Consider the following 27,316-nt stretch of genomic DNA (forward strand, 5'->3'; position numbering starts at 1 on the left):
CACATTTATATAATCTAACACAAATGTGCAGCAACTGCATAAATCTTAAGATTGCTTGATTATAAGCCAAGCTAATGAAATCAAACCTGACGTTATCTTAGCAACAGACAAAAAACACTTTATTTTAATTTTGTTTTAATAATTAAAGCTTTGATGAATGAATGTCTGCAATACGTACAATAAAGTTTTTCTGGCTGTTCACATTCATTGAATGCAATTAAAACCATTGTGCAGGCATTAGAAGGGCCTGACTGACTTGTTTTGAGTTCATTATGTTTATTGAGATTTACACTATCCCCCTGTACCATTTTCTGACAGCAGAGAACAAACAAGAATATGCCCCACATGGCCCCCATGAGTGCATTTTATGTTTTGACAACATCGTCTGTCACAGTCACTGATCTCATGCTTGGAATAAATCAAAGCTGTTATCGCACTGCCATGGGAGTCAAAACCCTCTCAGAAAACAATGTCTACCTCCCAAGTGTTCACTTTTTCTATTTTCATCATGTACAAATGGAGAAAGTGCAATTCTAAAACTCGATTTTATTACCTTGTTTTGATTCAAAGACATATTAAAAAGAAGAATTAAAAAAAAAAGTAAAAACAGGCGACAAAATATGTGTCAATAAACTCCCAGAATAACTACTGGTATAGAACTATGCATGGCTTCAGATCAAAGTGAGTCCTCCATACTATATACATATACATAGGACCAGGGTGTATCGAGCAGTTTATCAATTACTTGTAACTGTAGAAGTGACACCCTTGCATGTGTTTGTCTTCACTCTATCATGGGACCTGCTCCACTTTCACATGTGTAAAGGTCCATATTCCCTTCATCACACCCGAGAACTGTTGAGGTTGCTCTCATATTGCGCACAGTCCAGGTTCATGTCCTCCCTTTGAATGTGTTCATGCAGGTGTAAGTCCCAGAAAACTTGTGGATTTCTTCAAGTGCAACTTGTGGCATGAAGCTAAAGACAGACGAAAAACACCAGTGTCAGCATGTTAATCGGGAAGTAGAAAATACAGGAATAAAAACAAGATAGCACATGAAATCTCACCTTTTGAGAATGACAAGAGCATGCATTGTCCATGGCAGGTAGAGGAAAGCCTTGTCAGTTCTGACTGCATCAACAGTCCTCTGGGCAACTACTTCAGGTTTGAGGGGTGGAAAGAGCTGGGGAAACCTGGAAAAGAAAAAAAAATGACAGTTTGAGATAAAGTGATGATGTTTCTGGGACACTCTGGGAAAATTTTGATTATATTTTCTATCTGCTTCAAGTTTTATCTGTGCAACCGCTGTTCATAACAAATGCCAGAGCGCAGCTGAATTTGAAATTATGCTGCCATACTTTATCTCGCCAAACTGTACATTTTGGGTTTTTGACATACCCAAAAACTATTACAAAACAGTGTGAAAGGTCTGATGTAATCATACACCCAATGATGTACATTCAATGTCAAATATGCAAAGCAACGTACACCATTTTTAAAAAAAAGTTTAAAGCTGCTATGTTTTTATGTCATCTCTAAAATCCTAAAGATAATTACTAGCAGTCTGTTAAATATTGTATAAATCAGCTAATGACTCAAAGTATCGAAATTCCTTTTAAAATGTTAAACTATCATTTCTGGTACCGTCAGTCACAAGAATCATGAATCAGGTGGATTAGGAGAGTATCTTAACACATGCTTTAGATTTATCCAGTAGTGTGAATGTTTTATCATGATCTATGACGGCGTAGATCAGGCGAAAAGGGTGATAGCCTATAGATTTTATAGAAACCACGAGCATCTGTACAAAACTCCATGCCCATTGATCAAATGCATTACACAGGGCAAGTGAAAACTTTGACTAGCTGGTTGGCTCTAGACGAAAAGTCAGAAGATTACCAAACTCATTCGATTTTTCCCTTTCTGGACTTTGAATAATATTTTTCAAAGTAATCCATCCAATAGCTGTCAAGATATTTCCCTCTGAGCCACAAATGTCAACCTCACACCAGTGATACAGGGAGAGGCAGGGAATCTCTAAAGTCAGTAGGATTAACCCTGTAGGGGAATAATAATGTTCAGAGTTTGCAGTGCATCCAAAGGTTATTGAGATATTTCAGTCTGAACTTAAGTGGTGGATTTACTTGACACATTTCCACTTAAAATTCCCATAAGATCTTGTTCAAGGATACTTCAGATCTACTGTGGTCCAAAGACACACATGGACAAAAGACACAAATTAGTGCGCTAATGTATGGAAAAGTGACGCTCGTTTTCTCCAGTGGTCTCCATAATAAGTCTGGCAATGTTGCACCTTCCTGCAATGTTGTCAGGAGATTTGGATAGCTTTTTGTGTACTTTACAATGTAACTGATTAAAGAAATAAAATATTTTTTTGGGACTCACTGCTTTGTTTTTGCCAATTACATTCAAGGGGTAGCTTGTTTAGCCACTATTAAACCAGCTCCCTCTGGCTTGCTCATCCAACAAAGCGTTAGGGCATTAATTTTTCCCAATTGTAACACATAATTTTTGTGATAGATAACCCTAGATAACCCATATTTCTGAACCACGGTATGAGGTATGAATGGTACACCTTCCCTTCCTTTTGTTGTGTCTTCTCACCTGACTCTCATGCCCTGGAACATCTCTGTATTCGTGTGAAAGGGAAGCACTGTGGTACAGCTGACACCAGGACAGTCCAGCAGGCCCAGTGTCAGGCTCTCCATGAAGGCCAGCGATGAGGCCTTGGAGGTGCAGTAGTCTATGGCCCCAGGGATCGGAGACTGGGACAGGATGGAATTAATGCATACGACATGGCCGTGCTGCAGCTCCAGCATTCGAGGCAGGAAAGCTTTTGTTGTCTAAGACAAAAAGAAGAAAAAGAGACTGTGAAAGGTAGAATGAAGAAAAAAGCGGTGAGGGGTGTGGAGATAGAAGATGAAATATATTCAGAGTTAAAAAGAAGAACAGACAAGAGAAGCAAGCCCACACTGCAACGACAGATTACATTTCCATTTCCATTTAGTTGATAATTGCAATTCTGTCTGCATATGACATAGTCTTTTGATCTCCATTCAAAATAAAAATGCCATGAGTTTCACAACCCTTCTGATGTTTCAGGGGCTGAGAGGCAATTTGGAAATACCCCACTTAACCTGCCATAATAAGAGTCATGATTGACAAGGCTGCGGCTGCCTACTGCATACGGTGCCATGCTGTAATCAAAATATAAAAATGATAAGGATAATCAGCTCAGAGGAATTTCCCTATATTTGCAGGAAAACTGGTATAGTTTAATCAAGTCTTACCCAGAACTGCCCCATGGTGTTGATGTGTTGGGATTTCAGAAGAGCATCATCATCACTATCCATCAGACTCTTGCCATGGACTACTGCTGCGTTGTTCACCAATATCGTAACATCTCCCACCTGAGATTAAAAAGTGCAAGAATAGGAAGAGAAAACCCTGTCAAAAATGTCAAGCATTTGCTGTCTGCTTTCCTGAAATGATATAGTTGTACTCCACAAGAGCTGTCAACATTACAAGCTCATATTTAGAGATTCGAGATGAAGTGTAATCTATACACACCAGATGGGAGACAGAGCAGCTCAAAGCAAATATACATACAGACGAGACAGAGAGGCATCTCAGGGAAATATTTTACGATCTGTTGTGTGCAAATTATATTTCTCCTTGTGCAAGCAGATTTATCTTTTCAAAAACACTAAGCTGCCATACCTTTTCTCTAACCACTTTGGCTTGTTTGTAAACTTCCTCCCGATTGGCCACGTCACACAGGAAGTAATGGCACTCAGTTCCAGAGAGGGTGATTTCTTCTGCTGTCTCTTTGAGGCACTTTTCTGTTCTGCCCCACAAGATCACCTGGTAAATAACAAGATGTTAATTTTCTAAACAAACAGAGGCATAATCAGTAGAAAATTCAGCATCGAGTGCAATAAATAGGCTTATTTTTTTTAATAGTAATCACTCAGTCAATTTGTATTTTTTTTTTTTTTTGGCAGTATAGTGAAAATGAGTTTTTTGAATAGCAATGTTCTTTTTGTTCAGAGAATAGAGAGGGCAATTTCACTCCAACAAATAGTTTTCAAGCAAGATTAAAGGCTCGGGGGTTGGTGGGTGAATGAACTGTCTCTTCATCCACCCGGAGACTAAATGAAGGCTGGTCATTTGAGCAGGGAACATGAGGTTGGATAGAGGTGGGGGACTAGTGATTGGGCAATTAGATCTGTCAGTCTTTGGGGTCAGGGAAAGGTAATGAAATCAGGGGGTGAGCCCTCCTCATCTCTCAAACACAAATTCTCAAAGAGATTACATGGCCTGTTGGGCAGATGAGCCCTGTCATTTCTGGTCAGGGAGTCTGAAAACAGTGCGTGTGTGAAGTGCTGAAGACGCCAGTGTGGGATTTGGCTAGTCGCCCATGACCAAGGTTAATATTTGAGCAAAAAGTCCTCTGGAAAGTGATCTTGTGTATCTGAGAGTCAGAGACTGCGCGTGGGCGCAAGACAGCATGTCTGTTTGCTAGCTCATGGTTCAGCCTGTCATTCTCATTATTTTACACCGATGAATATGCATAAACATTCATTTAGTTAGTAAGCAGGATGGATTAGTCCAAGAGATCGAATTAATAAACATGACAAAAGATATTTTAAGACTTAGTTTAAAAAAAAAGTGCAAAAGTATACAAGCATGTTGCACAGTGCAACTCCTGCACAAATTAAACCTGTCATCTTGCAGCAACAGCGTAATTTCACACTGTGCCAATTTAAAATTCACTCAACACTGGTTGAGAGCCAAGCATAACACACTAACAAATACAGTATAATAACTTTCATATTCACAATCTGGAAATAAAAAAAATCCCAAATTGCTATGTTGCTGTGTTCTTCCAAGTATTCGTGTGTCAATAACTGTCCAAGGCTAATAGCAGCTGAAGCAGACCAAACACACTAAAATTTTTAGAAACATAAAAGACTGCAGTCTAGAATGTGCTCTTTATGCGTTTCATTTCTTTATCAGATCTGGAGCACTCTGGGTTTGCCTCCCTCTGTGAGTGGCCCTGGTTTGAATTGCTTTTGATTAGGTTTTCTGTTTGCTTCATTTGCAAGCCCATTTGAGTAATCAGTGAAGGCAGACAGGTCTTGATAAATAACTGAAAGCTTTTAATAGGAGTCAGGCAAACAAAGCTGACAGTTCTCATTAAAAGTCAGCACTTACATTGTGCTCTCCTGTTAAAATGTTATTTAATTCATTAAGTTTATCACCCGTCACAACATGCAGGATCCTCAGAGCAAACAAGCACTGGCCAAATTGCTATCTGGACAGAAATGTTAAGAAAACAGTTTTTAATTGATCTTGCACAAGCCCTCTTCGCTATTGTTGATAAACTGGTGATTGTTCTTACTTGGCATGCCTAACAAGACCTAATGTCAACACATGCTGTAAGTAAAAGCCCTTTAATGAAACAAATCTATGTTGCAAAGCTTAAAACAAGACTTTGAAAGGTAGACAGCAGATGTCACTCTATACAGCCTGAGATGTCCCCAACTAGCTCCAGCTATATTACAGTGATACTCTATCACTCGGGCCTGAATATATGGGTGGGTAAGAGCCCTCCTTTTCACACCCATTGTATGGGCCAGCAGAGAGGCAGCACATAGAGGGGGCAGCAGGAGTTCAGGAGGCAGTCGCCTGCCGCTGTCTAATTACTGCGGAGACAGCAAGGTCAGTTGCAGGGCAATACCCAGCTGGGAGTGGTGTGCTTCCCGCCTCCAGCGCAACACAAGCACACCCACACAAACCTGTTGTCAGTGACTTGCTTCGGTTCATCTTCTTTGCAGAGATCTCCGAGTAATGTTAACAACCACATATAAAAGGAAAGAAAATTTTTTTAACATTTTCCTCCCAAGCTGGTGGTGCTTTTAGGGACGCTGCAAAATAATTAAATGAGCCCTGAAGAAATATACCATTTTAATTTTCTGAGTATTTACTGGGATTGTTATGAAAGACCCCTCACTGTGTTAGTGGTTGCCTTTTTTCTATTTTTTGTGTGTCAAAGCCTCACGCTGGCGCTGCTCTCGCCTAATAGTACAGAATAAGACATGGCTCCCTCCTGGGTCTCCAGCTTTTCATCTTGATTAATTTCCTCTATTGACATTGAAGTTAGTCTTCCTTACAATGTGAACAAACTAAAACCTAAGCAGAGGTGAAGGTAATTCTGGCTACTACTCACAAAGAGGCTCAAACAAGAGTTAGCGTAAGTTCGCAGAGGTCAGCCCTATTCACAATTATCCTTTTAGCATCTCTTTAGGCAGGGAGTAATTGTCATACACATTACCACAGGTGTTGTTTTCAAAGCCTTCACACCTTGATAATGCCCAACAAAAGGGTGCTGAAAAGCATGGTGACATCCATTGTTACGCAGCTGCAAAGTGAAGCTTTTAAAACCCACTGGTTTCTTCTAGCTTGTTCCCCAAGGAGATGGCATTGAAAGACAGAAGGAGGCAGTTAGTGTTTCATTGAGCTTTTAGCAATGTTTTCAAGCTGCTAAAATTGCACCTTAAGAGATCATCTGAGATGTGGCGCCTGTGTCACTCGTATGTATAATTGCAACCCAAAGCTATCAGCTGGGCTGCTCAACGTGGGTAGAAATTACCACAATTTTCTTCCACGTGTAATGATGACTCCCATCTGAGGTGATCAAAAATAGAGCTACTCTGTATTGATACATTGCTGCTACAGGGCCACCAGCGACTCATCTGGCACTCAGCTGTGCAATGTTCACTCAGTGGATTGGTAGACAAACCACAGCTGGAAATTTTGAACTGAGGTTACCCTGACCTGCAATGAAGACAAGCTGTGTGTGTGTGTGTGTGTGTGTGTGTTTACCGTAGTCACCAGAGCATTTTAGGAACAAGAGGAAGCTCCTTGTTAAGGGGATGAGGGATAGTGAGGGAGGTGGAACATGGAAGGTTAATTGTTGTGATGGATGAGGTGATTTCCAATGAAAATTTGAGTTTATAATTTATTTTATCTTGGTGATTTATTTAGGAGTAAACCAAGCAACTTTAAGCGTTATGATATGGACTATTCCAACTCATGTCATCAATATAAACTTGTTGTTTTCAGGTAACCTACATATTTTGCTATACATAAATATTCATTTCCAGCTCTATAAAACAATGACGAATCTTTTTTTCCTGTTTACATTGCATTATGTGTCTTGAGTATGGAAGATTTGACCCACATATATTACATCACGAGTATGCATTTTAGTTACTGTAACTGGTTAAAAAAAACAAAAAAAATAACAGAATGTGTTCCTTGTTATTGTTTTGCAAACACACCCCACAAAACAATATCTCATGAACTCATGCTATCCTTGAAAACAACAACTTATCTGTTATTTATTAAGAACGTTATGAAGTCTCTTGTTGTGGCATGCTAGTAGACATTACAGTCTTATGGAGACTGCTCAAAATGGCAAGAAGCTACAATAGAGAAATATCAGAGCTGCATTGATTTGAAGCAGTTTCAGTTAAATTTTATGCACTCTGAAATAAACAAACAGCCACATATGTAAAGCCACGGTTAGTGTATAATTTTTACAGCTAAATCTTTGGATGATGCACTTTCTGTGTAAGGCAAAATGCAAAAATCACCCTAGACCCAAGCAGAATGAATGTCAGCTCAGTACCACACTCAATCATATCAAGCAGCCATAAATGCTGTCCAGACCTGCCCTCTGGTTGACCCAAGCTGTTGTGCAATACCTGAACAAAAATTGAGGGCAGTGTCACCGGTCTCACTGGACCAACTAGGTTACTTGGAGGTCGTGATCCCTGCTTTTATAGAACATTGAAACAGCAATACACGTGGGGCAGGGGAAACCAGACTGACCAGGCTACCTGGTGAGGGATGAGGGGGGTGGTTTTGATAAAAGCTGAAAATATAACTTAATACATGACCAAAACAAATTGCTCAGAAAGTAATTTAATCTAGTTGTTAATAATGTGCTGATCTGAAAGGAGTGGAAGGAGGAAAGGTGTGTGCAACAAGTTATCGACTTACCTTTCTGGCCCCATGCTTGGCAAACTCTTTGGCCAGGTGTCGACCGATGCCTCGTCCTCCACCAGTGATCAATACCACCTCCTTGGTGAGGTCTTTCCGTCTGCTTGGCAACAGCAACATCAAACTTGCTCTTACTATACAGTAGAGCATTTGAACCGGGAAAAGAAGCATACGACACACGCTCTTCAGCTCCATTTCGGAACGTGCTCACGGACAGTCTGTAAGTATGTTTACGCTGCAAGTTTACGTGCACCGCAGATATCCGCCAACAGTGAACTGAGTGCACAGACAGCGACTTCTGAGCTCCTGCAACTTTACCCGCATGCAAACAATATCATCTACACTGTTGCATAACTAATCCACAGGCGAGAGATATTTTTTTAAAAACAGAACAGTGTGACTTGAAGAGCTCTGACAGTCTACATGCATCACGCTCTCGAAATCAGTAAGTGATCAGTCATTGCGCCTGTCAACTACCGTCGAGGAGTACAAACGTGAAACACAAGTCCAGGCGACGCTCCGTAGTGCGCGCTACCTCTGTGCTTTGGTGTTGTGTTCCTGTTCTGTCCTGTCCTGCCTTATATATTACCGCCTCTGCCCTGGCTCGGAACTTCCACTAGTGAAAGGACCTGGATGAACCTAAATGGGAGGTTTGTAAGGGCATTAATCCTGATTGACATGTTAAGTAGGGATGAATTTTGCTCCAGTGCCCGTCTGCCCTGAGTGGCTGCGCACTTGCCTCTTCCACACCCCTTCATGTGGCTACAACAGCGTTTCTCAACATGTGGTCTAGGTCCTCACAGTGGTCGCCGAGCAGCGAGGGTCCCAGGTGGGACCCCAAACTCTCAATTCAGAGTTTCTCTGATCCGAACTTCACCTCGTTACATAACGCTGGCCACAGAAGAACAATGATGTCGCAATCACAGGTTTCACTGACTGTTGCGAGTCAATACAAAATATTCTTATATAATAGCGCCAGATCAGACTGCCATCGTCAACAATGCCTAATGCCAGTTCTATTAAATTAATTAAATGAAACAAAGAAGAGAGGAAACAAAGAATCAGCTGAACACCAAACAAACACATAGCTGATGAGCCCCTAACACATTTTGTAACCTCAATAAAAAAAATCAGGTCTGGATTGTGTCAAAACCTAAAGTCATGTATTTCCTCCACTTTAATGTGCTAGGTTTATTTATTTATTTTTTTTTAAAGTGAACATGTTATTTGATTGGACAGTGTGTTTGTACATTTGTAATAGTTTCCAACTGTTGGTATAAAGCGCCACTCGTTGTTTGAACCCAGTCTGTTGTGGTAACAGTATTTTTGAAGCACGCTATATTTTTTCTGCATGTGACAACGCAATTTGGGAAATAGGTCAGCCCGGTCTCAGAAGCTTGGAAGGATGACAACAAGAAAACCGCATGAATACCTCCTAAACAAATCTTGTGAATTCACGAGCCTCAGACAAGATTCCAGTCTGTGATGTTTGGCCCTGGCACTGTGATTATTACTGGGCAATGCTGAATACAAGACTTTTTCAGCAACTGGGATGGGTTTAGCCTCACAATGGTTGCTTTGTGCTAGGCTCAGTTACTTAGGGAAGACAGAGAGGCTCTCGGGGGCTGCTAAAAACTCCAAGACAACACGACTCCAGATGCTGTCTTTATTTTGGAAATTTCTGAGGTTTACAAAATGCAGATTCAAAGTCGAGATCCCACTGGAGCTTATGCCAAAGCATATTCAACTGAAGAGAAGTCGAATACAGGTCAGTGAATTTGCTAAAACATCATAGTACACATTGCAGTCTCTGGCAAATGTGTGTAAGCTGCCCACAGAATGCCACAGTGTAAACAGACTGTATTTCAGAGTATTCTGTTTATTTATACTCATGCTATCACTGCCATCTACAGATCAACAGTGAAAGTTCAGATAAGGGTGTTTTCAGTCAGCCTTCATGCATCTTTGAGTATTTTCTTCCCTTAGACGCTAGACAATAAATTCGCTTCTCATTGCCTCGCGCAGGCATGAGCAACAGAGCTTTTGTAGAAGCCAATATGTTCAAATAAACCTGAAAACACACACACACACACACACACACACACACACACACACACACACATTAGAACCTTCAGAAAAACGTGAAAATGTTAGTAGGTGTTGGAAGGTATTTTAATGGGAACTATGGAAATGAAAGTAATTAAAAAGCTGCTCTATTAACATAAAATATTTTTTGCAATATCCATAGAGGAACAATATGGTTTCCTTGGGAAACATGTAATTAGTTTGACTACACAGTCATAAAATATGTTGAAGGATATAATTATTTTCCTGGGCAGCAGGCAGCTAAAAATGTCATTAAGTGAGAGCAAGGTCAGAATGCATTGCAGGCGGTTGTGGGAGGGGTGAAAAGAGGCTGAAAGCAGGTACATAAAACATTTACTCCTAATGACTTACCTTCAGCAGAGCAGACCAGCAACACCATGGACATCGGCTCGGCAATTTTAATAATTGGCTTCGCTGCTCTTGTTGCAGCCTTCCTTCTTCTGGTAATTGGACTTGTGTACGCTGAGCTGATGAATTCAGACATTCCTTGTGGGGTTGCAAATAGAGGGAAACTGCGCATGGTTCATGGATTGTTTGTTGGTATTGCAGTCGTGGTGAGTATCAGTATCTGCAAAAGTGTTAGTGCTTAATTTTGTATGTTGCCTGTGTGGAATCATATCTGTTTTTGTTAACTTTTTAAAATATTCAACGTATCCTTTAGAGTAAATGCCTCTTGTGGAGAATAAAAATGTACTCTTTTAGGTCATATGTGGATATCCTTCCTTCGTCCTCCAACACCTGATAAAGCTTAGATCAGAGAAATTTTAGATAAGAAATCATAACCAACAAAGGTGCAAAGACAAAGTCATGTGTTCCGCTTCTTTGATGTTGTCATAAATGGGTTTTTTTCAACCAAATAACCTTCACTTTGACTTTACCTATCAGGGCTGTATATATTTTTGTCTCCTATTTGTTGTAAGTCTTTTGTTTCTCTTCTGCCAGGCTCGGATCCTACATCGACTGGGCATTTGTCATCAGGTTAGCTTTACCCGATGGTTCGTGGCCTGTTTTCTCTATCACCTGAAACAAGTTCCCGCAGGTCTGCGAGTGAAGGACATGACATTCTCAGAGGTGCCAGTGCGAGTATATGAACCTACCTCTGTGTGTGATGGCTTGAGGAGAGGTCTAATGTATTTCCATGGAGGCGGATGGATATTGGGAAGTATAGGTATATGATGTTACAGTCACTTGCTTAACTAAAATAAAATAAAAATGCTCAAATACAAGTAAAACCTGACTTCCTACAGTCACAGTCAGTAATTTCATGACAGTGGAAATGAATTTTAAGCAGCTTGAACTATAAGTAAAAACTATACTATTTTCATTTGAGAGGTATGGAGAATAAAAAAGTTTCAAAATTCCAAAATACTACAAAATTGTACCTAAGTATAATATTTTTCAGCATAGGTACAGAGAGGATAAAAAGGAGTGTCAGCTTCTGTTTGTGGTTATTTATGGCTTCTTTTTTGCGACAAAGATCTTTTAATAACTCTATCCTACTAATCCTGAACAGATTCTGTTGATGAAGTGTGTCGGCATATTGCCATTGAATCTGACACCACTGTGATATCTGTTGGGTATTTACACTTTTTCCCCCACTTCACATACAAATAGTAAATCTATTTTAACCACCATGACGCTACAGCTTAACATACTGCTCCTTTTCCTTTCACCCCTCTTAGATACCGATTAGCCCCTGAGCACAGGTATCCTGCCCAGCTGGATGATTGCGAGAAAGCAACGTGCCACTTCCTGTCTGTGGCTGAGACAGAGTTCGGGGTGGACTCTCACAGAGTGGCAGTTGGAGGGGACAGCACTGGGGCTAACCTGGCAGCAGCACTGTGCCAAAGGCTGGCGTGCAGTGAGGACCGACATCTGCCATTCCCTTGCGCTCAGGTCCTCATTTACCCAGCCCTGCAGATGGCAGATTTCAACTTGCCTTCCTACCAGCAAAATCATGCTGTGCCCATATTGTTTCGTGGCCGGATGGCATTCTACTTCCTGCAATATCTCAATGGAGATGTTTCTCTGTGCCAAGAAGTGCTGGAAGGTAACCATGTCCCCACTGAGCTCAGGCCACGCTACGAACTATGGTTATCCCCTTCCAACTTACCTCCTGAGTGCCTCACACGGGGTTTCTATAAGCACCCAAGCCCAGAATATGATGGGGAGGTGTATCACGCAATTAAAGATGGTTTGGAACCTGAGGTTTCCCCTTTACTGGCAGACGATGCTCTCATTCAGAAAACCCCGCGAACCTTCATCCTTACCTGTGAATATGATGTCCTGAGGGATGATGGGATTCTTTACAGGAAGCGACTTCTGGACCTGGGAAAAGATGTCACCTGGCAGCATGTGCTAGATGGCTTTCATGGCATGATTAACTTTTTTAACCAGGGCTGGCTCACATTTCCCTCTGCAGTGCAAGTTGTGGATGGTGCTGTTCACTATATAAAAACACTGTGAGGGTAATAAATAAGATCCTGCAATAAACTTTATTCTACTTCCCATCTTGTTTTACATTTTAATAAACAAATGTGCCTCCAGTCTTTGTCATTACCATTATACTGTTCACAGAAGCCACCCTCCCCCAATTCAATAAACAAAAAACAGTCTTATTCCAAAAATGAAAAGTAGCCCGAGGAAACCAAGTCTGCATACAATATTCTGGCACCTTTTTAACAATACAGAACAGGCAACTAAAAGGTAAATGCCATTCCTTAGCTTTAGGAAACGTATTTCCTTTTAGCAAAGATGTAAGACATCTTCTATTTGCTTCCAGGACACTCTGCTTGCTTTACCCACAGTGTTTGCTGTACCCATGGCAACAGAGCTCTTTTTCCCCTCCACTGCTGAAGCGATTATGTGGTCAGGTGAATACACCTACATGCTATCCATTTGACTAGTTAAACTAGCTCCAGCAGGGCTTTAGATTTCCCAGGTGTGTTTGATACCGGGCAAAGTATGAACCAGAAAGCCAATGCACAGGATAAATGGGCCCAAACCGGATGGAGAATAGAGCAGAAGTATGCAAACAAAGTGTTGTTAGGCAACTGGGCTGAAGAAAGACTTCAGGTAGGCATATTGTCTGTTACGACATGCTTTACTCTACAGTGTGATAATGCAGCATTTCGATTCAGGCTTTCTGACTGTATATCACAGTATGAAAACATGTTTTTCCAATCTAAACATACAATTTCACCTCAGCCTGAGAACACAGACTTTCTATGTCTTTTCATGCTGTGTCCAAAACATAATACTACATTAATGGCAGCCCGCCAACATTTTTTTTAGAACCTCAGTTGGTAGTCAGATTTATAACAAAGTGATTAGGCAGCCTCAGTTCAGCTACATCAGCACAGCCTCCTGGTGGGCGAGAGCTGGAGACTAATTGCATTGATGTGAGTTTTGGCCATAGGCTGCTGGTTCAGGATTTGTGAGGAGAAATGACTTAAGGAATACTGTACAGCAGTGCAGGTCAATTGTGAAATGTGAGCTCTGCTGATCCTTATGCTGGGATCATTGCTCAAGTCCCTGTATATCCCCCCTTGCTCAGTCCACTTTGTGATGTCTGTTTATTCTGTCCGACACAGTTCACTCGCAAGCCAAAGATAGCCTACAGCACCAGTTGTGTAGACTACCGACCCCACTGGGATTTCAAGCCAGACATCTCTGAGAGAAGATCTGCCCTGCTGAGAGCTGAGGTCAGCCTTTAACTGCTCATTCATGGTATTATCACCAATTGAATGCCTGTCAAAAGCCTGCAAGTCAGGGTTTTTTTTTCTGCTAGAGTGTGAACACTTCTGCATAATACTGATGGCCAAGATAAAGGCCTGTGATAAAACTCTTTATGAAAGCAAGTTTCTGTTCAGACTCAGCAGCAATGAAAAATGTGTAAAATCATCAATCCTACTGGGGACATACTATAGGGCTAGTTGGAGCAATTTGCCGCTGTCACATGGCGAGCCTCTTGAAGATTATTGAAAAAGAACAGGTCATGCCCTCTATATCTTAATCCAGTGAAGGCCACTGTGTGAAGGCTACGTCAAGATCTCTCTATATTGTTATCCAGGGGCTTCCATCTAAGATGATTTTTGGGCACCATGACCCGCCATCCTCACATTATCTGGTCACACAGTATGCGGAAAGCTACGGGCGTAATCTCATCAATGCTTTGCCCACTCTGCAACACAGACATGCAGACAACTTGACACAAAAGCCCGAGAGGTCTGACCAGCTGACTTCTGGTAAGTTCCATGCCAACACTGCCAGAAGGCAGAGATTATACATGGGAAATGATTTTGTACATTAAGCCATTACAAGGAGTATGAGTGCAGTGCAAACATAAGTGCATTAAATCTTGTATGAACAAAATACATCAGCAGTTGAGCTCAGGAACAATTAACCTGGGGTGGGCCCAGATGCCTTTTATAGTTCCAAATCAGCCACCAATGTAATTAATGGCTGCAGTAACATGGCAGTTAATGTGCTCTTCTTTTACAGCACTTCCAAACAACTTTGGCCCGCTGCAGACCACAAATCACCATTTTGAAATACAGCAGTCACACCTTCCATCTCTGACTGAGTACAGGTCAGCATACCAGAGGCAACCACTTAGTGCCTTCTGCCAGGGCCGCTTTGCCAAGGCTTCACACATGCTCTCCAGCCACCTCTATGAAGCCAATCATAACAACAAGGATCTGGATCTGAGACAGAACTTGATCCTACAAGTCCCGGATCATTATTTCAGCCTATGTCCACCATCACAACAGGCTTAATTTCAGTACTGTAGCTATGAAACTGCCTCCGATACTGGTTAATTTAGAAGCTGTGTTTGTGGATTCCCTTTTTCCGTAGTTGGCAACAAGTAAAACCCTAACTCAACAAACCATTTGGGGAAATCAAATGGATTTTAAAAAATTAAAGACGATTCTCATTATTTTGTGAGGACTACTGTGGATCTACGCTGGTGAGTTGCTTTAGCATTTATATGTGTGGGAGGGAGAAAGGGATGGGACTATAAATTATCTCCACCCTTTCAGAGCATAATTACATGCAAATTCTTTCTCTGCGCAGTGTGTATGTGAAACTGGAAATGGGCTGTTAGTATTACTCTAGATACTCTGCGGGAGAAATAAATAAATAAAAATACTGTTGATGCCAGAACTGACCTGGGTATTTAGGTAAAACAGAAGCAATGAGTCATCCAAGGCAATGTCTGAAGGGATGTGTCTAACTCCCATTCCATTAGGTGTTTAATTACAGAGAATCAAAGTGTTTAATTAGGAAGAATCAAAGATGCTTATGTTTGATGGTCAACCATCTGCGTCTGCCTCCCTTTTCCCCACTTGCCTGCTGCCTTCCAGTGTAGCTCTGTTTCACCCACTGTTAGCTAGTTAGTCTCTCTACTGTGCTGCTGATGCCTGTGTGTCACATGACACCCTTGGGTTATGGGAAATCTTCAACACAACACGTCTTACCAAAGAACTGCTGTATTTGCCTCTGAGCCACATGATGGTGCTATAGCAGCACGTCACTCTCGCTGTCTTTTAAGTCCTTGCCTTTACAGTCTGTACAGTGAGGGACTTAATTGTAAATGAAGAAACAATGAGGGATTTAATATTTGCATCATTCTTATGCATATTCAGTTGTTAATGTAATCAACACAGTAAAATAAACCACACATGTTTAGATTGCGCTTGTATTATTCTATTACTGTTTATAAGTCACACAAACAGCAGAATAGACATCTTGTTTAATAGAATTAGTCACTAAGTGTGGATTAATATTCACAGAATGACACATTTCTAAATTCCTCTGATGTTTATAAAACAATAGCAAACAAAGTGAAGATATCATTTGATACAATGAGCTGAGGATGTTCTTATTCTTATTCACATTGAAAACAAATACACATCTTTCTTGCCACCATAGAAGGTGACTGAAATGACAGAAATAACTACAAGTCTGAGTGTTTCAGTGCAGTGACAAATGCTTTCGAAGCTTACCTATTTATATTGTATGGCATACCCATTTACATCATGTCATATCTAAAGAGCAACTGTAAGTAATGACGTTGTATTCAGGCCACTGTGTAAAATATATTTGTGCCCTACACAAGGGGACACAGTAATAGATTAAAATTATATTGTTAAATTCTTGTTCAGTTAGTGCTGAATGATTTCGTTTACTCTGATGCTTTTTTATGAATTATCTTTGCATTAAAGAGATTAAGCATCTGGGATGATATAAAACTAACATAATAGCAAGAAGAAGTTGCAAATCAAAGTAGCAAACAGTTTCAATGGCAGCACATCCTGTGTAAATCTAGGTAAACAGTAGTTTGACTACCATTAAGAGTCTTATAATTTACATCTATTGCCAAGAATGAGACATGAGGAAAACACAATTCTTTCTGTAATATGCAATCCACTGAAAATAAAGTACTTTTAGAAACAGATGCTTTCTTGCTTTGTGGAAAGGGAATCTTAATAACACTTCAAAAATGATAGAAAAGTGGTTGCAATTTTGCAATGAAATTTGGGGCTGGGCTGAGTTGAACATAAACCTGACCAAAGCAAAACTCACCCAGGCAACAATAAACTTGATGTAAAGCATGCTCTCGTAATGATACTCAATCACAATCTAATCTTACCATCAATGGAAAATTGAATCTTCATTACACACTAGTCTGCCGAGGCTTCTTATCAGGTAGTGAAAGAATAAAGGGGAAAAGTATGCCCTTGGCTGCAGAGAGTATGCTCAAATCTCCATCTATGAAAGCAGGAGAGATCTCATCAGCCTCGAACTTCATGGTGAACTGGCGGCTGACACAATATATTGTGTCATTCATCGCGACACACTGAAACGCAGGGCAATGCAGAATCCGTTTGGAGCTGCACTCATACCACAGTCGGGCCACCGTATGGTAGCGGTACACACTGACACCCAGGACTGGGTTAACATCAAACCGATACAAAAATCTCCCCACAGCCACAATATCTACAGTCTTGTCTTTGCTGCCTACTATGAGACTCGGCCTCCAAGTGTCAGTTTTGGGGTTGTAGCGTAATAGCATGTATTTAAGAGTACCCCCGGAAACAAAAAGCTCTCCATCGCACACTGTCACATGGTGTGCCACAGCGAATGTATCATTAGGCAGAGGAGCCACAAATGTCCATCTGTCCAATCGTGGGTCGTAGCGCTCCACAGTGGAGAGGCACTCTCCTCCAATTGCATATATGTAGCCCTCCAGTGCTGCCAGTTTGCAGCGGGGCCTGGCTTCATTCATAGGACTGATCTCTTTCCAAATGGATGTCAAAGGATTGTAGCAGAACACTCGCTTTGAGGGTGTCATTTCTCTGTCAGTGCCTTGGCAGCCCACTGCCACGAATAAGTAGTTATCCATTGTGCACATGGCACAGGCTTTAGAGATGACCTCCTGTGGGATTAGGCAGAGTGTATGCCAAGTGTCTTTGTAGTCATCATAATAGTACACTGCACTTGATGTCCTTCTCTGCTCTGATGTTGCTCTGCGCCCTTCAGTGTTGCTGACCCAATCTTGAGGATCCATGTCTGCAACCATGACAAACCTCTTCCCCCTCATTCTTTGCCTCTGGATTTGTTCCCGCTCACCAGCCATTAGCCGCCCATAAAGGCTGGGATCCCTGAGCACATGGAGGTAGTTATCAGACATGACCCCCAGGGCTGCTTTCTGCAAAGATGTCTGGCCATGTTTCTTAGCAAGGCACAGTGTCTCCAAACAATTACCCAGATCAAGCTTACTCTTTAAGACTTCTAAATCTGTGTCATCAAGAATTTTTGCTTGAAAGTCTAAAAATGGAGCCCCTTCTGCAGTCTCTCTATCTATCCCCTCCTTCACATTAAGGATTTTGCTGTCAGTAGCAGGACTGATAATTGGGTGAACAGAGACAGACTCATCGCCAGCTATAGCCCGAGAGTGAGTCACTGGAGTTGAGGCTCTTGAAGTTAGAAAGGGGATCGAAAGCTCCGACTCCTGTGCCGCAGACAGATAGCTCTCTTTGCGTAAGAGTACAGGCCTTGGGGGGTTTCTCAGCTTGAGGCACCCTGGCGAGGAGGCATCTTTAACAGTGCTTTGTGGTGAAACCAGATCACGAATAGTGATGGGGTTTAAAGACGATGGAGACTCTCTGAAACTGCTGCCATGGCTTCCAAACTCCCCTGGCTTTGATTCAAAGTCCCTCTCATACTGAGAAAGTACCTTATTAATATCTGTAATGGAGTGAGAAGATGACTCAACATAGTAATCATATATCTTTCCACGCACAACCTGGTCTCCTGTCCCTTCTAGCACTATGTTTGCATCTTCCACTTTGACCTCTGCCTTGGAGAGGAAGCTGGAGTAGGACCCTTTGCTCTCCAGGTCCTGTCTTAACTCTCTGCCCACACCCACACTTTTCTCCAGCTTCTGCAAAATGCAAGGGGAGCGCCGCCCCGTTGTACTGACCATCCCACTCTCTGTTGGATCAGGAAGTTTCAAAGCAGATCCAAACATAACATTACTGGTGGCAACCTGTCCCTGCTTCTCATAAGTGCTTATCTCTTCATCCATGCTGTTATCGTGGTCATCGTTTGTCGCAAACACATCCTCACTTGTTTTAACCTGATGTGGAAGAGTCTCAGCTGGTGTCTCCTTGGTGCTGTCAGATGTCAGGTCATCACCTGAATCTGCTAGCAACGATCTGGATTGCTGGCCCGCATCATCTGTCTCATGTTTTGTTGAGCTTTGATGTTGAAGTGTTGTCTCGCAGTTTTGGCAGGTTGCATTTCCTGGCTCTTTGTCTTTGACATAGAGCTGGATTCTTCTTGTATGCCTGGAGCTGTAGAACCTGTAGGCCCAAGAAACCAGCACTGCTGCAGCCACAGAGACACTAAGTTTCCACAGCAGCTGCATGTCGAACTGGACTCCCAAAAGCTCCGCAATGGGCATAGCTGCAGCAATGTTGGTGGCAATAGTTGGTTGGCTGATCCTATTGAGTGTTATTGTCAGTGCACCTCAGCTGATAGTAACTGTCTGGTTGTCATTGTAAGAGAGCTGCTGTGATCTGATGACTGTGCCTCTGTGCCCAAAGGATCAAGTGTAAAATGATAGCTCTTGAGGCACAATTTGCATCACTGGCTCTGCGGAGGCGGGGCCCTTTTATGCGCCACCTGTGGCAAGTCACATGCAGCTTCAGTATCCATACACGGAATATGTAAATACGCCATAGATCAATATTTGGTTATGCAATTTGTTGACTCAACAAAGCCTTTTCCCACAACTATCCAAATGTTATGTTGTGTAATGTAAGAGTTAAAGTTACCGCAGTACAAAGCCTTACTTTGCAGGGTTAAGTTTCAGTTTCACCATCTTTTCTTGCTGTTTTCATGCAAAGAATGTATTATGTACATTTCTAAAAACATTCCCCAAAATATTATGAGAGATAACTCTTCTTCACTTGCTCAAACATACTTCTAGCGCTCCAGATGGAAATCATGGTTTGAATAAAGGGCGGGGAGTAATGATAACTGACATTTATCAAATACTTATTAACCAGGATACATCTGTTTGCACAGCCATGCTCCATATTAAAGGTCCTTTCCCTGCCAACGCAGATGCTTAAGTTAGTCTCTGTTAAGATGATCTGAAGATTAGTATCAGAGACTTAAATGACAGTCACATGCTATTATAAACACAATAAAGTGTACAGAGCACCATCTGAACAATAAAAGCATGTGTAATGCAAATAAAATGGGAAGACTTTGTACACATAACCTTGGGAGTGTCATTTATTTCTCTACACTATACTAGATTCAAACATGTATTTCTGTCTCATGGGAGATTTGTCGCTCAGTTGCTGCTGCCAAGCTGCCATTTGTATTGTTGATAACACAGCAGTGAGGCTGTGGTCAACAACAAAATAGTATTCATCTTAACAGCGTGTTTAGAAGCATTGTAAAGATGCATCACGTGGGGACTCGTGCAGAGGGTGTGTCAGATTTCCGAGCCCACACTGACAATGTTTGGTCATCTGATAGGCCAGCCTGCAGACAACAAAAAGGAAACTGGATTCTGCAAGCACAGTTACCTCCTGAATAATTCACAAATGCTCTATAGAGGCAACCTCTTATCCTCACCACTGCTTCTAGCTTCAGGTGGAGCATTCAGAAGATGATTGTCATGTGCATTGTAGTCATGTGCTTTCACTTCTTTCTTATACAACGACCACATGTGACTGAAAATAAACAAAGCATAGTAAGTGAAACTAAAACCCTTTTTTAATATATTCTTGCTTATGCACAAATGTGAAGAAAATGTGACAAAGCAGTGCATTTAAAGGCTCTTATATCTTATCTATTGCATATTTCTGGTCCACCATAATATGGTTATGAATTTAGTACTCATAGCTACTACTAAGATGTGGACAACAGTAACACAGCCTTATCCACAAACTATTTAGGACAGACTTCTTCTGGCATGATGATTAAATCATATAAAGCCAATTGGCACATTGTATTGTACTCAGAAATGGACCCGTTTTTCTCACTTGAATGTGAAATGAGTGAGTGAAAGCAAAAAGCACAGAAGTGCCTCTTGAATAAAAATTACAATGATAGCCGAGTTAGAATACTATACAGTGGGTGGACAAGGATTTGTGCCCTTTGCTTCCCTTGCCAGATAAAAATTCATTCAAAGCACATATGACTGTTTGTTAATAATGTTTGTGCTCTGCAGCTCTCATCTCCTGCATGCAGTATGCAATATGGATAGTACTTTGGCAAGGTGAGCTGATATCCCAAACAGATAGGTCTATCCTTTCGGTTCAACTAAGCTTTAAAATCTCTCCTCTTACCTCCCACCTGGTTTAAACCTTAATCCCTTAATACATGTTGGGTCCTTAGAATAGCTTAAATTGCAATTCTTGTGAAGTCCAAAAAATGCAGGATTACGTTGCATTAAGCTATCTTTCACTGAAAGGCCAGAAACCGCAAAGAGTTAATGGCAATGTCAGAATCTCCTTCAAAAACCACGTTGAAGTCCATATCATCAGAAAAAATCAAAAAGAGGTCTTTTTCTCTACAGAGTCGATCAACACACGTTCTTATACATTATGGTGGGATTTTATTTAAATAACTTCAACAGTTCTTTCAACCATCTTGAGTAGCATGTGTCTTCGGTATGAGTAATAATGCTGCATATTGCCTGTACACAGCATTAAAAGAGGCAGGACAATAAAAATAATTTGTAAAACACCGTTGAACACTGTTTTAAGCAAAGTCAAGGCTTTTGAGTTTTGTCATCTCTCCATTTTAATAGAGGTGAAATGAAACAAATGCAACAACCCTGTTTACACAAGCTGCCTCAGGTGAACTCCTCCCTGGGATGGCGGCTAAAATGATCCTACTAGTACTGTAAATGTCTGGGTAAGAGTTACGTATTGTACACAATGTAGGTCACTTAAGATAGTATGTCACAAGTAAATAACTGGATTACAGGCCAGTGACAATGAGTTGCAGTGCTGTCATTTGCAACACACCAAAAGGAGAAAGAATCTTCAAACGTCACATGCACCACAACCCCAAAACAGCAGACATATGTTAGATACTTTTTACTCTGTCCTTGGAGACCTGCCATATAGATATAAAAAGCCCAAATGAGAAACAAAAAGGCTGTTAATGTTTCCATCCTTTTCAGCCAAGAATTATCTCTGAAAACAGAGTTGAATGAAGTACAAACAAGGGTGGAGGAGTGTAAACTCCAATTATTTCAGCAACCATCCCTCACCATAACCCATATAACCTCTTTTAATTATTTTTCAGTATTTACACTGATGTACACAAAATACACTCAAAATGAGATTTTTTTTTCTAGTTTCTGCATTTAAATCCTCTTGTACATTCTGAGCCATCAGAAAGAAAACAAAAGAAAAGAAAAAAAGAAATTTGTATATTAATAAAAAAGCGTCTCCACTTAGAGCATCTGTATTTATTCTCCCATGGTTTATCAGCTTGCTCTTAGTCAGGTACATCCCAGGATATGTAGCAGGTGTGGTTGATGTGGTGGCGCAGTCTAAAATCAGTTCCATTTTTCACATCTCAGTACCAACAATATTGTGAGTCAATAAAATAAAATCCAATGCTTTTTTTCTTTTCCATTTCAAATCAACTGATTTTATTGGTCAACAGGCAGACGTGGGACAAGAAACGAAAAAAAGGTGTAACTGGGCGGGGCTATATAGGAGGTGGATACTGTCATGTTCATCATGTTGTTCTTTTCATATCATTATCTTGGTTATTATTTTTGTTACAAAAACAGTGTAGAGCCATCATGTGGTGGCACTGTTTCCTGATCGACTGACGTATGCAGGGTCTGTTGATGACTGGAGAAGGCTTGTGGGACTGTGGGAATTGTGTTTTGTGTGATTGTGTGTGTGTGTGTGTGTGTGTGTGTGTTACTGTGTGCATGTGTTGATGTTACATAAGAAGGGCAAGTATGCGTGTATATGTGTGAGCGAGAACGTCTTGGATGAGAGGTTTCACGTCAGTTCCACTGTCACTGTGAGGACAAGTGCCATCCACGTTAATCCGAGCATATCCATGCGGGGGGCTTCATCTACAAAACCAAAGAAAACGACAATCAGACAGTTTCATTCATCGTTTTGATGTATTGTAGTGCGTTAATAATAAATTTTAAAAAACAAAACAATTGTTCATCCCACTTTGCAATTCTTCTGAATTATACTCGTGCTTGAAGTGGCTAAATATGTTATTTACTGTAAAATAGGAATTTCATTAAAAAGGGATTTTTAAGGGCATTGAACTGTTCTATGTTTTCACTCAACTGAAAACAATTAAATAAACGAGACCATATTGTGATGGGATCATAACAGCTGCCAGCGAGTTCTCCCACCAGGCCTATTGTGGAAAATATTTTTATGTTTATAAACCAGATAAAGACACCTATGAGACTTACAAATACATTAAGAATGCAAAAGACTGTGTTATCAGAGCTTAAAGCGGCTCAAGGCCTACTCCAGGTGCCCTTTACCCAGTACTCACAGGTGACATGACACCAATCTTCACAACCGATTCCAACTACACACCTGTAAAATTTTGGGACTGTATCTTGCACGGCTGTCCACATACCCATCTGAAAGTACTTCAAACCACTTATTTGACAGTTCCACCCATAGTAGGCATCCCCAGGACCACATTTTGCCATGACACACAGACAGTTAGACAGACTTACAAGGTGCAAACAATAGAGTCCATGCTCCTGTAGCTTATAAAATTGTTTATGGCACACACATAAACTATTTTAACCTGATTGTTGCTTATAGACTGAGACTTTGCTTCATCAGAAAAGCATTTCTTCTCTAAATGTCTCAGCTCAGGGGGTTTGAAATCACTTGAGGTACAGCTGCAATCAAAATTATTTAGCCCTGCTGAGCTGTTAAGGGTTTATCTATTAAGCCTTCCAAAGATGTTTATAATTTTTTTATAAATCACATTTGAGTCGAGCGATATAATCAAAATAACGTGTTTAAAATGTTTAACATCTTATGTAGGTGGATGACATTTTTGAAATACATCCATTCATTAATTTCGGTAACTGTGTATTCGATTCAGAGTGAAATATAGAAATGTAGATGAGAATGATTAAATTCTTTTATAAAACTGCTGTTTTTAAATAACTTACTATTAAACTTACCACATGTCAGGATATAATTAAGCTATTGGGAACTAAAACTCTATAACAGCACCTGAATTTGCTTCAGCTGTGATAAAGATATACCAAAATCTTGTCTCAGCACGTGCTCCAGCTGTGTAATCAACTTGGCAACCTGAAAGTTACTGTTTTAAAGGGTAACAGTTATTTCACCAAAGCGTAATAGTTAAAGACATGAAAGGCCCAGACAAGAAGAACATCACCACCAAGACAAGCACGCATGGATGTGGTTGCGTTTAGCTGTTGCAGAAAAGGGAAAAATCGACTGTGACTGACATTATGGATTTGGTGAAATACCAGGCAATTTAGCCCAAGCACATGCCTGGTGGTCATCTCAGTCCCCGGATATGAATCATCTTGAAAATCACTAGTTTGGGATTTAACAAAAGCACAGGAAGAATGGACTAGCAGTCAAAAAAGAGAGTCGCCAGAAACCTGTGAGAAACTACACAGAACCACTTATTGGAGATCTAAAGTCAAGGGATCCTATTGAAAGCTGACTGCTATTGGATCTTTAAAGAGAAATTTCAATTTATATTTAGCACTATTAGCAAGCTCAACATTATTAGAAATATGTATTAATGTATTAGTCCTTATTTGACACATGTATTCATTATATTTTGACGCATTACTCCAACTTCTTGCTGCTTAAGAGGGTTAAATGATTTCCTATTGCAGCTGAGTAATAGTAAATCCCTGCTTTCCCCTGCTTTTGAAGTGCAAAATAATATGATACAGCAATGACATATCACTCAATCAAAATCCAAAAATCCCTGTTTGATCTCACTAACAGTTAAGCTGAATATAAACATTGTTTTTTATTTCTCATTCTTGAAAAATTAAATGCGTGGATATAGTGAACAATACTTCTATTTACACTGTTTGTGCTTTTCATTTAACAGCATTGTACTATATTACAGAAGAGAAGTCATGAAAGAAACATGCTTTGTGCAGCTAATGCTTTCTGAACCTCCCTTGTGGCTGCTGAGGGAGGAAAGTTGTGAACGACCGTGGGTGTGTCTTTGCTGATATAACCGGCAATTTGTCCCAGTAGTGCCAAGACGGTGGCTACAATCACTCTCACTATGAGAGGATGACCACACTGTGTGTGGCAAGATTTAGGTTCAAAATTTAATCTGGTTATTCCTGTTAGATAACACAGCCAAGCGATTCTGAAAGATCCACCCGCTCCACCCACTGACAAATGTTAATTAGTAAGAGTTAAATCACAAAGAGTTTCACAAATTAATCAGGATTCCATGATAAATCACTTCTGAAGGTTAATTTCAGTAGAACTCTAGAGTGCCATCTGACATTTTACATACATTAAATTCCACTCTATGCAAGTCACATAACAGACAATAACAACTGGATCTTTTCAATAAATACCTCATCTCATTTGGTAATGAGCTCACCCAACCATAAGATCATCATCTGAGGTTCTATTCCAGTCTACAGTCATGGATGCAAGTCACCCAGCCATCTGTTTACCTTCAGTTTTTGGCTCAGACCTCAATGCATTTCTGCCAACCTGATTTTTTTTAGACAACTGGGACTGATTTCTGTGGAAACATGTTTTTTAAAAAAGAAGGATGACTTTACCTCAGATGTACTGGCTCTAAAATGTCAGCTGGAATCATAATGCTTTCTTTTCACATGAATACTTTGACTCCAGAGAAGGTTTAAGTTAAGTTAGCTGGCTTTAAAAATCGGCTCGACATTTCTGACAGTGGCTTTGGCGGATCCGTTTGTATGCCCACCAGTCTGGATCCTTTCTGATCTGACTTGTGTTCTAATAAAGGATTTTAGAAAATGTATATTATGTGATTACTAGACATGGCTCTTGCAATATTGCTATTTTAGACTTGGTGAATGCAAAGTCCATCAGCTATGACTTGTATTGAATCTTGCCTTATGGTTAAACAGCTGTGTCTCAGCAAAGCGGATGCATTTTGCACCATAGGGTGACAATTCCAAACTTGTGATGCTTCTACCACCCTTGGCTGACTGGTATGTATTATGTGACAGGAAACTTTTCACATTTTTATTCAAAATTCACTCATCTATTAAATTCAGATCATTGCAATATCATGCAGCTTGACACTTTGTTTCAGAGACTAGTATTCTTGTCTATGACAGACTTGACTGACTGGCAGATGTGGCGCTTCCTACTTGCACCAGATGAGGAGTCCAGCATTCAGGCATTAAGCTGCAGCACGTGTGTAGTGACCTCTTGGGGCTATGTTGTACCAATTTGACTTGCATGCAAGGCATGTCTGCACGTCCATGCTGACCTGATTCTGTCCTTGCTGTGACACACCTGCTCCTGTGCTTACCATAGCATTTGCATTCCTAGATTTGCATCCCTAAGATAGGACTTGCAGAGAAGGGAACAGGAGGGGAAGACAGGGGAAAAACAAATGGCAAAATGAAGAGTGACCAAAAATGGATAGTGGGAGAAACATTAAGGTTTATAGGAAACAGGAAAAAAATAGTAAAGTGCATGCTGGACTACGAGGCTGTTCAAATTTTGCCTGGCTAGGGAAGTTAAGCTTAAAGACAGCTCTGCATGCCATCTGCTTGGGAAGCTGTTCCCACTGTTTACTGGGACAAACATAGGCAGTGCACACATGCACTGAGGATTATACTTCAGGCAAATATATCATTCAGATGTGTTTTCCAGTTAAGCAAAAGCAAATCCTTGCAAAAAAAAAAATAAATAAATATATATATATATATATATGTATGTATGTAAAGTATAATATAGGTTCTTTATTCCTTTTGAATCTAAAAGTAAGAGAAGTTGCAATTTACAACAGCTAATAAATACACTCCTATGTGAACTAATCCACAAATAGTGTCATGCTGTACTTCATCACTTTTTGGAGCATGGGGGGAAATTAGACAAGAAAGAGTCTCCATATGTTTAATTGAGTTATCCCTATTTCTGTAACTAAACCCTGATTTCTGCCTCTATATGATCATGCTCTTATTTGAGTCTTGGTGAGTCATGATTCAGAAACCCACCAGTCAAGAATCCGGAGTCTGGCTTTTTACCAGCTCTGAATGTTTTCTTATACTACAGCATAATCTGCACTCCACATGAGGCCGACGTGATGGAAAATCTGCATCAAAAACAGAGATTGTGAGCTAGGCTCAAGAGAAAAAAACAGGAAAAATAAATATGATGGAGGAGGGAAAATAGAATAAGCAGAGAGAGGGAAATAAGGTGGTGACAAAAGGAAAAGTGCTCCCAAAAATGGATGAAGCACTAAGAGAAACTGGCACTGGGAGACAGAAAGTGAGTACAAAAGCCAGGGAGATAGAACTGAAAGACAAACAGAAAAAAATTAGAGCTGAAAGAGAGAG

At 40.6% G+C, this 27,316-nt stretch overlaps 4 protein-coding genes across 6 annotated transcripts in view; 1 reads left to right on the plus strand and 3 right to left on the minus strand.

Moving 5' to 3' along the window:
* Nucleotides 1-259: 259 nt before the first annotated feature.
* On the minus strand, nt 260-8,851 carry dhrs3b (dehydrogenase/reductase (SDR family) member 3b). Its single transcript, XM_003447679.5, has 6 exons — nt 8,092-8,851; nt 3,742-3,885; nt 3,312-3,431; nt 2,626-2,864; nt 1,068-1,193; nt 260-977 (listed from the first exon to the last, which is right to left on the minus strand). Exons 1-6 carry the CDS (start codon nt 8,284-8,286, stop codon nt 893-895), a joined length of 909 nt encoding a protein of 302 aa, XP_003447727.1. The 5' UTR covers nt 8,287-8,851; the 3' UTR covers nt 260-892.
* A 493-nt stretch (nt 8,852-9,344) lies between these two features.
* Nucleotides 9,345-15,166, plus strand: aadacl4 (arylacetamide deacetylase-like 4). 2 transcript variants are annotated; one of them, XM_025907143.1, is made up of 8 exons: nt 10,154-10,751; nt 11,140-11,365; nt 11,711-11,774; nt 11,880-12,903; nt 12,980-13,272; nt 13,791-13,901; nt 14,270-14,444; nt 14,701-15,166. In XM_025907143.1, the coding sequence occupies exons 1-4, from the start codon at nt 10,575-10,577 to the stop codon at nt 12,661-12,663; spliced, it is 1,251 nt and encodes a 416-aa protein (XP_025762928.1). In that variant the 5' UTR covers nt 10,154-10,574; the 3' UTR covers nt 12,664-12,903; nt 12,980-13,272; nt 13,791-13,901; nt 14,270-14,444; nt 14,701-15,166. The 2 variants fall into 2 exon arrangements, with proteins under 2 accessions (XP_013128310.1, XP_025762928.1); XM_013272856.3 differs by lacking the exons at nt 13,791-13,901; nt 14,270-14,444; nt 14,701-15,166 and adding an exon at nt 9,345-9,859 and having other exon boundaries at nt 10,627-10,751; nt 11,880-13,018.
* A 646-nt stretch (nt 15,167-15,812) lies between these two features.
* On the minus strand, nt 15,813-21,352 carry klhdc7a (kelch domain containing 7A). Its single transcript, XM_013272855.3, has one exon. It carries the CDS (start codon nt 19,166-19,168, stop codon nt 16,877-16,879), a length of 2,292 nt encoding a protein of 763 aa, XP_013128309.1. The 5' UTR covers nt 19,169-21,352; the 3' UTR covers nt 15,813-16,876.
* Nucleotides 21,353-21,503: 151 nt separating this feature from the next.
* Nucleotides 21,504-27,316, minus strand: part of igsf21a (immunoglobin superfamily, member 21a) — a 171,332-nt gene continuing 165,519 nt past the window's right edge. For both annotated transcript variants that reach the window (XM_005469642.4, XM_003447725.5), the window contains one exon: nt 21,504-22,831. In XM_005469642.4, coding sequence (XP_005469699.1) covers nt 22,755-22,831 — 77 coding nt within the window. In that variant the 3' untranslated portion in view covers nt 21,504-22,754. The remainder of the gene's footprint in view (nt 22,832-27,316) is intronic.

Source organism: Oreochromis niloticus, linkage group LG5, assembly GCF_001858045.2.
Source record: "Oreochromis niloticus isolate F11D_XX linkage group LG5, O_niloticus_UMD_NMBU, whole genome shotgun sequence".
NCBI classification, from domain to species: Eukaryota; Metazoa; Chordata; class Actinopteri; order Cichliformes; family Cichlidae; genus Oreochromis; species Oreochromis niloticus.

Bases quoted from the DNA above. Each gene is read 5' to 3' on its own strand.
- klhdc7a (XM_013272855.3), bottom strand. From the start codon at position 19,168: ATGCCCATTGCGGAGCTTTTGGGAGTCCAGTTCGACATGCAGCTGCTG.
- dhrs3b (XM_003447679.5), bottom strand. From the start codon at position 8,286: ATGGAGCTGAAGAGCGTGTGTCGTATGCTTCTTTTCCCGGTTCAAATG. The intron at 3,432-3,741 runs GTATGGCAGCTT...TTTTAATCTCAG, and splicing joins CCAAAGTGGTTAGAGAAAAG to GTGGGAGATGTTACGATATT. The intron at 1,194-2,625 runs GTGAGAAGACAC...TTTCTTTTCCAG, and splicing joins TTCCAGGGCATGAGAGTCAG to GTTTCCCCAGCTCTTTCCAC.
- aadacl4 (XM_013272856.3), top strand. From the start codon at position 9,787: ATGCAGATTCAAAGTCGAGATCCCACTGGAGCTTATGCCAAAGCATAT. The intron at 9,860-10,626 runs GTCAGTGAATTT...CTCTTGTTGCAG, and splicing joins TGAAGAGAAGTCGAATACAG to CCTTCCTTCTTCTGGTAATT. The intron at 11,366-11,710 runs GTATATGATGTT...AATCCTGAACAG, and splicing joins ATGGATATTGGGAAGTATAG to ATTCTGTTGATGAAGTGTGT.